General features: G+C 53.3%; 1 protein-coding gene across 1 annotated transcript in view; it reads left to right on the top strand.

Moving 5' to 3' along the window:
* Positions 1 to 2,580: 2,580 nt before the first annotated feature.
* The window catches only part of MFHAS1 (multifunctional ROCO family signaling regulator 1), a 56,746-nt gene continuing 44,420 nt past the window's right edge, over positions 2,581 to 14,906 (top strand). The window contains exon 1 of the mRNA XM_051966119.1: positions 2,581 to 5,689. Coding sequence (XP_051822079.1) covers positions 2,596 to 5,689 — 3,094 coding nt within the window. The 5' untranslated portion in view covers positions 2,581 to 2,595. The remainder of the gene's footprint in view (positions 5,690 to 14,906) is intronic.

Below are 14,906 nucleotides of genomic sequence, written 5' to 3' on the forward strand. Positions count from 1 at the left end.
GAAAAGGGAGAGGAGGAAATTTAAGACATAAGTAGAAGAGGTGGCCTTGAAGAGACTAAGGGCCACCTCTTCCTCAGAGATAGGAACTCTGGTGGAAGGAATGGACCACGATAGAGAGGAATTATGTGGAGGTGTAGAGTGGTGTGGAGTGAGGGAGAAGAGGGAGTTGAATCGAGTAAGAAGCAGAGTTCTCTGCTTAGAGGAAGAACTGAGGGAATGGAGAGGGCTAAAAGAGAAGAATGAGTGGGGCTAAGGAGTCTAATAGCCGCTGTGGAGAGTAGAAACAATTTTTCTCCCTTTTGTCTCTTTTTTTTCCCCTTCTCTCACACAATTTCCCCTGCAGTCCAGACCCTTACATCTGGACTCTTATAGTAGCCTTCTAAGTGATTTCCTTGCTTCCATTCAATCAATTTATAAACATTTATTTTAAGTACCTACCATGTGCCAGAGATGTATTGAAATGCTTAGTGAATCTGCAGGCTCTCCAGGATTAGGTACTATTATGATTGTGTTTTGTCCTTTCTCTGCTCCCAGTAGAACATAGGGTCACTGAGGACAGGGACTGTCTCAATTTTGTATCGCCAATGTCCCATTTTTGGGAGGGAGAGTGAGACATCTGATTTTACTGGGGTAGGAAATGTCCAGCAAAGAAAGCCCCTCTGGAGCATCAGATGAGAAGTACTGACCATGCACTCCATGGAAACTAGAGCTGTCCCACTGCTCTGTGTAAAAGACAGTGCTTGAACTACTCACTACACCCCCACCTACAATCTGATAAGAGGATCCAAGTCATCTCCTGGTAGTGAGCCTCCCTGCATTTAGGGAGAGACAGTTCATCAGGGACCAAACTTCCAGGGGGAGAAAACTTTCTAATTTTTCCACTCAGTGGGAATCCCGGGACAACTCTGAAGCGTCAAGGAGTAGTTTATTGGAGGCTACTACAGTAGCAAGCGCGAGAACCGTGTAATTTTGTTCCGAAGCATTTGGACAACCACTGTCCTGGTCATTTCGCAAGTGAGCCAACTGGGGCTCAGCGAGAAGCCACACGGCTTAAGTCCTGGATTCTTTTCACTGGCCCTCTAGGAATATGAGCTTGGTTTGACAACTCTCCCTAAAGGCCGTGGGAGCCAAGACCGCCTGGTATCTCCCCCCTCCCCCGCATTAGAGCATTAGATGGGAAAGCAGGGATGGTCTCTCTCCTTCCTCTGGTATCCCAAGCACTTAGCACGGTTTTGATATAAAGGAAACCGTTAATCAATGCTTTTTTCCTTCCTTCCTTCCTTCCATCCACCCATTTGTTGAGGTACAGTGGGAAGACGGTTTCTAGTCCCAGTGTGATTTCGGATGAGACCCCGCCCTCTCCGGGCCTCAGTGGACTCCCCAGTAAAAGAAAGGGGCTCGACTAGACGTCCCAGGTGTCTTCCAGTGCTCAGCCCCAGGATCCTGCGTGTATTCGGACCTGTTGGACACTTCCGGGTCGGCTCTCCACAGTTCCCATCAAGAGATAACGCGAAGGGCTCAGGAACACAGCGCGTCCCCCCCCACCCCCCGCTACCGGCTGCCCCTCGTCTGGAGGGTGCATTGTCGGCAGAGGAGAGGAACCCAGCCCCCAGCGGCTGCCCCCTGCTCTGATAGCTAATGAAAGCCCGGGCTGGGGGAGGGGGTCCTTACGTCAGGTTCAGAAACCAAGGTAGGGGAAGGTGGAGAAGGGGAGAAGAAAGCCGGGCGGGGTGCAGGCTGTCTAACAAAGGACACGGGCGGGCGGCCGGTCCTGAGCTAGCCCCTCCCCGGCGGTCGGCCGCTGGGCAGATCCCGGACTCGCTCAGCCCAGCCTAGTCTGCCGGCCCGCCCAGAGGAGCAGAACCCCTTCCCCAGTCCAGGCCTGCCCCCATGCTGGTCACGTGAGCGCCCCCCCTCCTGGAGCCTCGGAGTCCCCAGCAACCTCCCCCTCCTCCTGATCCTTTTTCTTCTCCTCCTTCTTCCCTTCCTCCTCCTCCTCCTCCTCTTCCTCCTCCTCCTCCTCCTCCTTCTCCTCCCCGCTTTGCTGCTGCTGCCGCCGCCGCTGCTGCTGCTGCAGCCGTCGCGGGGCGGGGCCGGGCGGGGCGGAGACAGGAAGGCAGCCGCGGCGGAGCAGAGGAGCCGGGGCGGAGCGGGAGCCAGAGCCGGAGCCGGGGGCCGGGGCCGGGCCGGGGCCAGGCCCGAGCAGCAGCCGCACCAGCCCCAGCGCCACAGCGGCGGGCGGGAGCAGCTGCAGCACCAGCAGCACCAGCCGCAGGAACAGCACCAGCTTCGATCTGAGCTGGGGCCGCGGGCGGGCGGCGGATAGAGGGCAGTGGGCAGCAGCCGGCAGATAGCGGGAGGCGGGCGGCTGACGGCTGGCGGTAGGCAGCGGGCAGCCGGCGGGGACAGCGTCTCGGCTCCGTTGCGGGCCATGTGAGGGGGGAGGATGCTCGTGGCGCCCGGCCCCCCGAGCCCCCGGAGCCTCCCCACCGCCGCTGCCCGCCAGCAGCCCCGGGCCGCTCCCCCAGCCGCTGCTCCGACGGCCACGGCTACGGCCGCGGCGGACCCGGGGGGCCGGCATGTAGCGGGCCCGCCATGGCCGGCACGGACGGCGGCGGCGGCGGCGGCAGCGGAGACCTGAAGACGGCCCGCCTGTGGCGGGAGGCCGCCCTGCGAGCGCGCAAGCTGCGGGGCAACCTGCGGCAGCTGAGTCTGAGCGGGGCCGCGGCCACCGCCTCCTCGGACCCGGGTCCCGGCCCCGGCTCCGGGTCGCCTAGCCCCACGTCGGCCCAGCAGCCTCCGCCTCTCGTGCTGCCCCCCGACCTTGCCGACGTGGAGGTGCTCAACCTGGGCAACAATGCCCTGGATGAGTTGCCTACCGGCCTGGCCACCGCCCTGGGCAGCCTACCCCTCCTCCGGGGTCTGGTGCTGCGCCGGAACCGCCTGCCCAGGCTTCCCCCGCTGCTGGGCCAGCTGGGCGCCCGCCTCACCGAGCTGGACGTGAGCCACAACCGGCTGGGTGCCGTGACTGCCGAGGTGCTGAGCGCCCTGCCCCAGCTTCGCAAACTCAACCTCAGCCACAACCAGCTGGTCGACCTGCCCTCCCAGCTGGGCACCCTGGGCCACCTCGAGGAGCTGGACGTCAGTTTCAACAAGCTCCCCCAGCTGCCCGAAGCCCTGGGCCACCTGAGTGCCCTGCGCACCCTGGACTTGGACCACAACCAGCTCACCGCCTTCCCCCCTCAGCTCCTGCAGCTGGCCACCCTGGAGGAGCTGGATGTGTCGGGTAACCGACTTCGAGGCCTGCCGGAGGAGATCGGGGCCCTTCGAGCTCTCAAGATCCTCTGGCTTAGTGGGGCTGAGCTTGGCACCCTGCCCCCTGGCTTCTGCCAGTTAGCCAGTCTGGAGAGCCTGATGCTGGACAGCAATGGGCTGCAAGCCCTGCCTGCCCAGTTCAGTAGGCTCCAGCAGCTGAGGATGCTGAACCTCTCCTCCAATCTCTTCGAGGACTTCCCCGGGGCTTTGCTGCCTCTGGCCAGCCTGGAGGAACTCTACTTGAGCCGCAACAGGCTTACTGCAGTACCGGCCCTGGTCTCCGGCCTGAGCAAGCTGCTCACCCTATGGCTGGACAATAACCGGATTCGCTATCTGCCTGACTCCATCGTGGAGCTGACGGGCTTGGAGGAGCTGGTGCTGCAGGGGAACCAGATTGCTGTGCTGCCTGACAATTTTGGGCAACTCTCCCGTGTGGGCCTGTGGAAGGTCAAGGACAACCCGCTGATTCAGCCACCCTATGAGGTGTGTATGAAGGGCATCCCCTACATCGCAGCCTACCAGAAGGAGCTAGCCCACTCCCAGCCTGCAGTGCAGCCTCGACTCAAGCTGCTACTCTTAGGCTGCAAGGCCGCAGGCAAGACCTCCCTGCGCAGATGCCTCACCGAGGGGGACCGGGAGGAAGGGGCCCGAGCAGGGAGGGGTAGAGAGAAGGGCCACCCGGGCCTGGACTCTGTCCTTGGCCCAACTTTGAGCAACAGCAAGGGCATCGAGGTGACTAGCTGGACTGCCGACGCCGCCAGGGGCTTGCGCTTTATCGTCTATGATTTGGCCGGGGACCAGAGCTATGAGGTCATCCAGCCCTTCTTCCTCTCTCCGGGGGCCCTTTACGTCCTGGTGGTCAACCTGGCCACCTATGAGCCCTCCAGCTTCCCCTCTGCAGTGGGCTCTTTCCTGCACTGCGTGGGGGCCCGGGTGCCGCACGCCGTGGTCTGCATCGTGGGCACCCACGCGGACCTGTGCGGAGAGCGGGAGCTGGAGGAAAAGTGCCTGGACATTCACAGACAGATCGCCCTGCAGGAGAAGCAGGACGCGGCGGGTTTGGGCCGCCTGGCCAGCGCCGTGGACGAGGCCCTGGCTCGGGACTTTGAGCTGCGCTGCGCCAGCCCCCACGCGGCCTACTACGGGGTGTCGGACAAGAACCTGCGAAGGCGCAAGGCTCACCTGCAGTACCTCCTGAAGCACCGGCCGCAGATCCTGTCCCCGGTGCTGCCGGTGAGCTGCAGGGCCCCCGCGCAGCTGCAGAGGCTGCGGGCCAAACTGCTGTCCGTGGCGGAGCACCGCGAGATCTTCCCCAACCTGCATCGCGTGCTGCCGCGCTCCTGGCACGTCCTGGAGGAGCTGCACTTCCAGCGGCCGCAGGCCGAGCGCCTGTGGCTTAGCTGGTGGGACTCGGCCCGCCTGGGCCTGCAGGCGGGGCTGACGGAGGACCGGCTGCAGAGCGCGCTCTCCTACCTGCACGAGAGCGGCAAGCTGCTCTACTTCGAGGACAGCCCCGCTCTCAAGGAGCACGTCTTCCACAACCTGCCTCGCCTCATCGACATCCTCAACGTCTTCTTCCAGCGGGACGCCAGCCTGCTGCTTCGGAAGCTGCTGCTCGGGGCCCAGGGCGAGGCGGGGAGCCAGGGGAGCGGAGCGGGCGCGGCCCTCGCCGGGGACGGCGGCGCGGACCCGCTGCGGGCCGCCCAGCTCCACCACTACGTGGAGGGCTTCCTGCTGCACGGCCTGCTGCCGGCGCACGTCATCCGCCTGCTGCTGCGGCCTCACGTGCAGGCCCCCCAGGACCTTCAGCTCCTCCTGGAGCTGCTGGAGAAGATGGGCCTCTGCTACTGCCTCAACAAGGCCAAGGGCAAGGCCCTGAACGGGGCCTCGGCGGCCTGGTACAAATTCCCTTGCTACGTGCAGAACGAGGTCCCGCCGGCGGAGGCCTGGATCGACAGCTCGGGCGGCGCGGCGGCGGCGGCCCTGGCGGGCCAGTCCTTCGTGGCGGAGCAGCTGCAGATCCGCTACAGTTTCCCCGTGCTCTTCCCGCCCGGCCTGTTCGCCCGCTACAGCGTCCAGATCAACAGGCACGTGGTTCAGCGCTCCGACGGCAAGTTCCAGATCTTCGCCTACCGCGGCAAGGTGCCCGTGGTGGTGAGCTACCGGCCGGGCCGCAGCGCCCTCCAGCCCGACACCCTGTCCATCGCCAGCCACGCCTCCCTGCCCAACATCTGGACGGCGTGGCAGGCCATCACCCCGCTGCTCGAGGAGCTGGATGCCCTGCTTCAGGAGTGGCCCGGCCTCTGCTACACCGTGCACATCCTCTGCTCCAAGTGCCTTAAGAGAGGCTCCCCCAACCCACACGCCTTCCCAGGTAAGGTTCGGGGGGGCTGGGGGAGGACCGGCTGCGGCCGCCAGCACTCCCAGAGCGGCTGTTGGCCGGGGAAGGGATTGCCGCGGGTGAGGATTCTGGCCTTAATGGAGGCTGGCTGATTCCTGAGCAGGGCTCTGGGCCGGAAGGTGAGACCCAAGAGCTGGGAGAGACCTCGGACACCTCTCCGTCCAGCAAGCCCCCATTTTTTACCGAAGGAAACTGAGGTTCCCAGAGAGAAAGGATCATCCCCGAGGTCACACGGAATCCCTATTTTAAGCCTGGAAGGCACATAGCCGGCCTCTGTCCAGCCTCTAAATTTTACAGAAGAAATGGGGAAATCAGGACAGTTTAGTAACTTGTCCAGAATCACTCAGATATTAAGTAGCAGTGGGAAAAGGAGTCAGAGAACTGGTTCAAATCTCATCCCTAAAATTGGGCAGGTCACACCCTATCTGTAAAAGAAAGGAGCTGACCCTGAGGGTCTCAGAAGTCCCTACCAATTCTAGGTACTTTGGTGTGACCTAGGGCAAGTCCTGCCTCCTGAGCCTCGCTTTTCTTATCTGTAGAAGAAAGAAGCTGGCCTTGGGGCCCTAGGACCCCATGCTCCTGTCAGGATAAAAGCTCAGGCCCCCAGACTCTAAGCCAGGAGCTTTTTCTCCTCCACCTCTTCCCTTGGCAGTTTTCCCAGTATGAATTGTCCTCAGTACCCAAGGCTGGGCCAGCATAAGGTGCAGCTCCTGGCTTGGTGCAGAAGGGAGGGAGAACCAGGGGCTGTCTGTGAATGTGTTTGTTCTGGTAAATCCTAAGAGACGTGCACCCCAGATCCCCAGGAGAACTCCAAGCGCTGAGCCGAGGCGTTTGGCAGGGTCACCCCCTTTAATCTCCCCAATTCACTAAATGTCACAGACCAAGAGTATCTGATGTTCCCTAAGCTCTTTTGAGCTTAGGCTCCATAGTTTGGCATTTCCTCCTGTCTTTTCCTACAAGTTTCTGTAAATTTTGACTCCTGTGTCAAAAGGCACCTCCTCCTTTTCTTCTTAATCTCAAGGAGAACCAGACAAAATGCCTTGGGTGTCTGAGCCATGGGTGAGTGGTTCCAGGAAGGGTGGATGGGGCCCTCAGGCCTGAAAAGGGATCATTTCCCAAGCACATCTGTGGGCCCAAGCTCAGAATGACTAGGAGACCAGGTGGGGGTGGCCTGAAGGTTTCCCCTGAGCAGGAAATGTTGACACTGATGTGCAAAAGGGGATTTCCTTGGTGTTCTGTGGCTGACTTTGGGAGAGCTGAAGACTACTCAGCGTGTCTTTTGTGCCGTGACTGCTTTGAGGGGCCCTAGGTCTGAGCCTGGGGGTGGCAGGGTCATGTCGGGTGGGCAGGCACATGGCTACTTTTACCCTTTGTTGCTGCTCCCCAAACCTTTGTGTGCCCATCCTGGGGAAGGAAGGAGATCTAGCCTAAGGGTGACTTTGGGCTACTCCACTCAGATGGCCCAGGTCCCGTCCTTTTTGGAAAACCTTTCTTCGAGGGTGGGTCAGGCTGTCTGACACTGTTCCAAATGGCCTAATCAGAAACATATTGGATCTATCCTAGCCTGTGTCACTGCTGGCGGCCCCACCCCACCTTGGCTACCCCGCCCAGGCCTTGTTTACCGGGGCCCCCTCCTGCGGCGTTGAGGGGACTGAAACCAAAGCCTCATGCCCCCCGGGTGAAGGGTGTCCTCGGCTGAGGGCACACAAGGAGGCCGCTCCTCCTGGGGCTTCGGAGGAACCGGACACGGGCATTTCCAATGGGCTGCCCCAGATCTGAGTCCGGGCTAATTCATGCCCTGAAAAGGCCTCCAGATTACCAGTTAACTGAGCCTGTGAGAGCCTCCGTTATCTCATCACCCCAAGCCACCCTGCCTGCACCTCAATCACATTGAGTTCCCTCTTGTGTTCTCAGAAGCCAGGCAAGCATTTGGTTGCTGCGCCCCAAGGGACCACGGCTTAGAGGAGAGAAAGGATGTCTGCTCCCCCAGTGCAGGGGGCCAGCATGGCCCAAATCCCTGCCGTGTAGGGGCACTGGGGGACAAAGGCTTAGGGTACGAGGGCCCGCTCACTTGTGAGGAGAGAGAAAACATACACACACGGACGTGTCTGGGAGATAAGGGAGGGAGAGAAAACTGCTGAGAAGCCAGGCAACATGCCCAGGGAATTTGGATGGCAGGGAAAGCGCTTTGGAAAGGGGATGGGGCAGGTTAAGTCAGACTTCCTGGGAGAGGTGAACCCGAAGGGGTTCTTGAAGGAAGAAGCAGGAATAAAGGAGCCTTCGTGACTGGAACCTGGATGAGGGAGAAAGCTAATTCCAGGTGTGGGAGCAGGGGGAACAAAGGCACAAAGACAGATGGGAGGGGGCAGGCCCAGTGTGGCTGGGAGGTGCAGAAGGTGATGGAGAGAAATAGGGAAGAGTTTGGTTGCTAGCCAGGTGACAGGCCCTGGACTGCCAGAGTGAGGAGTCACCAGCTTGTTTGGACAACATTGGGAGATTTTAAACAGGGCACCCATGAGCAGAGGAAGCCTGGCATTAAGTCTTTGGGCAGCTTTGAGAATGGCATTGGAGAGGGGAAGGCCTTAGATCAGTAAAAATTAAAAAAAAATAATGTCCTGAACTGGGATGGGGTCTATGGAAATGGAGGGAAGAGGACAGGTGGGAGAGATGTTTCAGAGGTGCAGTTTGGAGGGGAGGGTGGGCAGGGTGAAGAGGAGGCAAAGGAGGCTTCAAAACAGAATGGGAACAAGTAGGAAAGTTAGGGGAGATGGATGGAGAACCCCAAGATATAATTGGCAAGGACTTTAGAGCTTTCTTAAAACTAGAAGGAGTCTTAGACATCATTGGGTCCACCAATCCCCATTTTACAGGTGAGGGAACTGAGGCTGACAAAGATTAAGTGAATAAGCTTCTCAAGCAGGGTTTTCCTGACTCGAGTCTGGCTCTCTGTCAACCATGTCTAGATGGAGGTATCTGATGGAGATTTGGGACTGGAGTTCCTGATGGAGATTAGAGCTGGACATATAGATTTGGGAATTGTCTGAATGGAGGTGATAATTAAAGCCGTGGGAACTAAGGAGATAGTTTAAGGATAAAAGAAAAAGGCTTGGAACAGAGCCTATGGGAGTACCCAGGTTTGAGGGGCGAGGGAAAGCTGAAGATGAGGAAAGAAGGGGGAGAAGGAGCAAGCATTTAGGTAGGATGAGAAGCAAGAGACAGCATGAGAGATGAGGGAAGGGAAAGGGTCTGAGTGGTCCCAGCAAGGGGCCAGGACGTGGAGTTCCCAGCTGGGCTTGGGGCCAAGAAACTATCCAGACAATCCCCCTTAGTCCCAAGGCTGGGGGATGGAAAGAAAGAATGCTTCTACCTCTGAAAGAAGGAAACCAGCTGCTAAGCAATTCAATCCCCTCATTTCCTGAGCACCTACTATGTGCTGGGTGCTCTAAAGGAGCTTATATTCAACCTGTGCAGAGAATGGGTTATATCCTTATTTTATGTATCTAGATTGATGTTAATATATACATGTATATGCATTTTAGGAGGGACAGATGGCTTAAGGGAACCAAGATTGGTTTTCTATAGATCGTAGAGAATGAGCTAAGCGTCAGTGGAAGCTAAGAATTTTAAGTGGGGAAGAGCATTGACAATTAGGCTGTAGGTAACCAGTGGAGGTGCTTGTTGGACTAAGTCATAAGAGGTTTTGGATGTTAGCCATTGCACTGGCCAGATTCCCTTCCAGTGCTCTAATAGCAAGCTTGGGCCCTTTTCCTTCCCGTTTTTCTTCCCCTTTCGGATCAATGACCTGTCTTTGCAAGTGTCACTAAGTTTGCACAGAGAAAAGGGACTTTTTCTAATGGGACTTTTGCAAGAGGAAAATAAGCATATAGTTGAAAACTCCTAAAATAACGAGGTTGCTGAGGTGGGAGCAAAGCATGAATTGTCTGTACAGTTCTGTGCGTGGATTTCTGCCTCGTCTGCTCTGGCCGGAGAGCAAAGGGTGCCCTCTCCTTTCTGTAAGGCTGGAGACTTTCCCAGAACCCTGTGAAAGATAATTGAGTAAGGAATTGTAGAAAGGGAGCAAGGACTTCTCTATTTTCTGTTAAAGCAAGGGTACGCCAGGCCAGAGAAACTTATTGGAACCATGCTAGGCCAGACCCACATCGCCTATTTCCTTCTGTGCTATTTCCAAAATAATTGTCATAATTCTCACTCTTCTGGAATGGGGGAAGAGGTGTCAAATGTTTAGATGCAAAAAAAAAAAAAAAAAAAAAAAAAAAAAAACCAGCAAAAAACTTTTATCACATTCATCGTCTCTTTGGGAGGGGAAAAGAAGGGATACAGAGGAAGATTTAGAGGGTGTATTACAGGGAAACATTTAGAAGGTGTATAAACAAAAGAGATCAATAAGTATTGATTTTGTTTTGAATGTAGTAACAGCTGATCCTACAGCAAAAAGAGCCTGGATTTGGAATAACCTGTTTTAATCCTTGCTTTGCTAACAATAATTGTAATCGTCATATTTCCAATAATCAACGGCTGATACTTTCATGGTGTATTCAAGTTTACCAAGAATCTTGCATATTTACCCCATTTGAACCCCTGCTTTCTACATACTCCTTTTAGTGAGTCAATCCTCTTGTCTTAGCCAAAGGAAGGTGGTAAAGGGAACAAGCAAGTATTAAGTGCCTAGTGTGTGTCAAGTACTTTTTTATTTTTATTTTTATTTTACTAAATAAAGCCCCTGACCCTCTCTTGGAACCATCGTTCTAGTCCCTCACCATGTCAATCTCTATTAAAACCCCCACAATAACAGTAGCTTCCATTTATTTAAGTGTGTAAAATAAATATGTTTGCTTTAGCAGGATTTGGGCAAGAGCTCTTGATTTGGGATTCTAGTTCTGACTTTGCTTTTAGGATCTTAGATAAGTGATACTTGTTGTCAGGGCCTCTGTTTTCTTGTCTGTAAAATGGCAGGTGATTTCCCAGCTCTGAATCCAGAGGATCTTGAGGGAATATTCCCTTAGGATACATGTGATTTCCTTGGTATCTAAGCAAGGAACAAAGCCATTTCCTCTTGCTAATATTTTCAGCAGAAGGCAAGACAGGTCCCAGAGACTTAATTTTTAAAGCTTGGTGCTGGGCTCACTGTCTAGGGATCGGTGAGCGGATCCCAAAGGGGAAAAGGATGCTAAAAAATAAGTAAGCTAAGGAAGGGCTCTGCTCATTGTCTCTGTTTCTTATCTGAACCAGAATGTGAGCTTGGGTGTGACCCACCACCTCCCTGGGCCTCTATAAAACAAGGGAGTGGGCTCCCTGGGGGCAGAGTCCCAAGATAGGTGAAGCCCCTACCAGGTGCCAACAGACCATGAAGCTAGGTGCACAATCTAGACCCCACTCCCGGGTTCCTCCCTCCCCTACAACTACAACTCCCTTTTTTCCTGCATCTCAGTTATTTGTGAGTGTGTTCCCATAAATTCTTCTGGATAGGGAGAATTAACTCTATTAGAAGAGAAAAAAATGAATTACTTAGTATATTTGGATTTGGATTACATTTATACAATAGCAATGTGGAATAGCAGATAGGGATCTGGTCTTAGAGCCAGGAAGATCAGGGTTCAGATCTTATCACTGATACATCCTGGCTGTGTAACTGAGCACCTCACACAACTTTAGTGCTCCAGGAATCTCCCTGTGTCTATTAAGTTGCACGGGAGATGCAATTGTCCTGAATTGGTAGAGGGACTTTCTTCCCCTGGGTTCCTTATAGCAATGACCCTGTCCCTATTACATTCATACTTATATTTGCCTTGTCACCCCTCTGCTCCATAAGGGCAGGAGAAATGTCTCAGACAAACCTTGTGTCATCTTCAGCCTCTGAGCCAGGGCTCTGGATTCAGAATACACTTAAAGAATTTCTATTGGTTGAATGGAATTTTTGAAACTTTTAGTTTCACTGAATTGTTTATTTTATTTTATCAATTTTCTTTTTTTTTAATTTTTTGTAATAAGGATTGGCTTGAAAGGTGAGAAGAAGAGGTATAGAGGGAAAAGTAAGAGATGTCAAGATAAAAGATCAATAAAGTCTATTTTTAAAATGCCAAAAAAAAAAATCTGCTGAATAAATTCCACAGAATCAAACCTACCCTGAACTCCCAGGCAGCAGGACCTTCCTCCTGCTAAACTCTGCTCTTGGGACTTTGGGTCAAGGTGCCCAGCAAATACTCATTACCTTCTGCCTTGTTTTGGGTTTATTCGGGACCAAAGGGTCCGATCTCCCCACCTCCCACTAGGATATAAGCTGCTGGAGGACAGGATGTGTGATCTGGAAACTCTCCTCCCTGCCCTCTACCTTCCAAGACCTGGCCCAAAGTCCAGATGGAGTCATTTTTCCCACATTTGTTGAATGACTAAATGTAGACTTGTTGGTAAGGGATGGAGCTCTCCTTTTCCTTCCCCACCGGTGTGCATACTGAGCTTGCTGGGTGCCCTGGCAGTCCCCTTCTGCTCCTTCTCCTTCCTGCCCCTCTCCCCCATGGTGCCCCATTCATGAGGACAGAGCTGATTGTTTTTCCTTTCCCTGAATGACTCTCTTAGTTTGACTAATGAAGCAAAAGAGGTGAGGGTCTCGCTCTGTTTTCATTTCACTGGGGCAGAGTCTGTCCGCTGCTGGTGACCTACAAAACAGTTACTGCCCTCTTTCCGCAGTTCCCCAAGGGCTGTTCAATAGACACTTTCCCCCTCTGGTTTCATTGACCCTGGTGCGTCTGGGATTTAGATGATACTCTCCCGTCTCATTGACATTTACCACCCTGTTCTCTTTGCCCTGGATAAGTGTCTATGGGGGCCCTGCCAGGGAGACCCCGAGATTGCTGCAGAACCTTGGGGGATGGTCTGAAAAGGGTTTAGCAGAGGTAGTGGGGTCAGGGGAAAGAAGGCCAGCCCCCCTATGATGGAATTCATGAATCAAAGAAAGTTACAAAGTGGTCCTCAGTCTCGAGAAGTCCCTTGGCTTCTGGAAGTTTGGCAGGAAAGGGGACAAGATCTTAGACCTTGATCAGGATGGAGTATCTGCCCCCAAAGTCTTCACAAGTTTTAATGTGGTTTTTAAAAAGGTGAATTTGGAAAAACAGCATTATTAACTGTGGGGATTCCAAATGTGAGATACTTGTCCAATTCCATCACAGAAAGACTAGCTCATCTCAACCTTGATATTCCTCCTGGAAATGAAACTGGAAACTAGAAGGAGATTTCATTTGTTATTCTAGGAGAGTGAGTTTTATGGCACGTCTGTCCAGGCAGTATTGCATTGCAATGGTCCTGAGAGGAACGTACCAAAATACAAAAGTAATTACAGCTTATGACATCGCTGCTGTTAAAAAAAAAAAAAATTTAAAGGTAGAGAGTGTGACAAAGAGCTGGATAAAGCTGTCTAAAGGTAATCGAAGGACAACCACCTTCATTAGTGACTTCATTTGCAAAGATAGGTAAAGAGCAAAAACTGCATTGAAAAGCTTGACTCAAGCCTGGTACCCTTATCTCGTGAATGCTTTATTCTGACTTCAAGAGTCAGGAGATGCTGGTGGGCTCAGCAGGAACCCAATAGCTTTATAGAAAATGAAATCATTTGGATTCTAAGTGACCTTTTAACAGAGAAGGGAATCATTTTGAGATCAGCTGTCCACATGAGGTTAGAGTGTCAGCTTATTAGAAAAAAATAAATATCGTCACCAAATTGGAAGAACAAATATGTTTAAGTGATATATAACTGAAACAATTTCTACCTGACCTATTTAAATGAAGGAAATGGGAAACAGGTAAAATAGCTGACCATCAGCGTTTTCTAGGGAAGTTTGTGCATTGTGAATCAGTCATCACAACAACAGGTGACTCTAGAAACAACTACCTTGGTTTTATTACTAAGAGATCAAAGATGACAATCCAGAGCATCACTAATTTTGAACATAAACTCATTTGCGAAAACTGATGGAGGAAGGTCATAACAATCTTGTCCCATAAAAGCAAGAAATCAAAGAAGAAAAATGAAATTTACAGAATGCTTGGGGGAAAAACTCAACTAAGCTAAGTCATAGAGGACATTTATTAAATGTTTGCTCTGTCCAGACCCTGGGGAAATAGTATAAACAAACAAGACTGTTCCTACTCTCAAGGAGCTTACATTTTAATGTAGGGAAACAATACAGAAAACGGAGCTAAAAGGTGAAAGGATATGGAAACAGTCAAGAATGTTAAAGAAGCCTAGTTCTAGACAAGCCAGGAGTTATAGACTGATTGGTACAAATTAAATATGTGTTGAGAGTAAAGTTGTTGGGGGTATTGGGAGGCTTTCATGCTAAATCCTCCATCCCTCCATCTCTCCATCCCTCTTTCTCTCCATCTCTCCATCCCCCCAGTCTCACCCTGTGAGTAGGCAGGGCAGCATATTCTCCCCCCAAGAATTGTACAGGGAAGCCTTGTGAAGGCTTCAGAAAAGACAATAATGAGAAGAGAAGATGGGTAGTCATGGAGAGCAGGGAAACAGAAAGACATTTCCCAGGTTTCACCCATATTCACACAATAACAAGAAATCCAGAGGAGTACCCCTGGTGCATTGGGAGTTCTGAGTCTGCAAGTATCAGTAGACAACAGGGAGCTATGAGTGGATGTTGGATGGATGGGAGTAAACTCATCTGGACGGATGAATGGAGGGTGGTGGAGAAAGTAGCAGCAGGAAGACCTGGGGATAAGGAGTCGTTCCTCTCCTGGCTTCTCTGGTGGGACCCCTCTCAGTCCCCAAGGATGGCGATGGGATCCCCTGGAATGGCAGGATCCTGCTCCATGGCAGCTGCAGCAATGGTGTGACTCTGGCTAGGGACCCTTTCCTTGCGTGGACTGTGCTCAGCATCCAATAGCTCAGGTCGGTCTGAATTACTTTTTAGCACCTTCTCCTGCGAGGCAGGATTCCAGCCAACTGAACCTGGAGGCAGTGAGGGAGGGAGTGACTCACCTCCCTGGCAGGTCCTGCGGCAGCATCAATGCCTGGGGCCAACGGGTCTGAGCTTGCCAGGACAGCAGGGAGGGGAGGAGGGGAGCACCAGGCTTTGGATAAAAGCAGACAGGGAGGGACATGGGGGAGAGACTGTGCAGGAGGAAGCCCTCTGTGAAGTTTCAGAGGCAGAGACAAGACTGAGAT

This window comes from Antechinus flavipes, chromosome 6 (assembly GCF_016432865.1).
Source record: "Antechinus flavipes isolate AdamAnt ecotype Samford, QLD, Australia chromosome 6, AdamAnt_v2, whole genome shotgun sequence".
Classification (NCBI taxonomy): domain Eukaryota; kingdom Metazoa; phylum Chordata; class Mammalia; order Dasyuromorphia; family Dasyuridae; genus Antechinus; species Antechinus flavipes.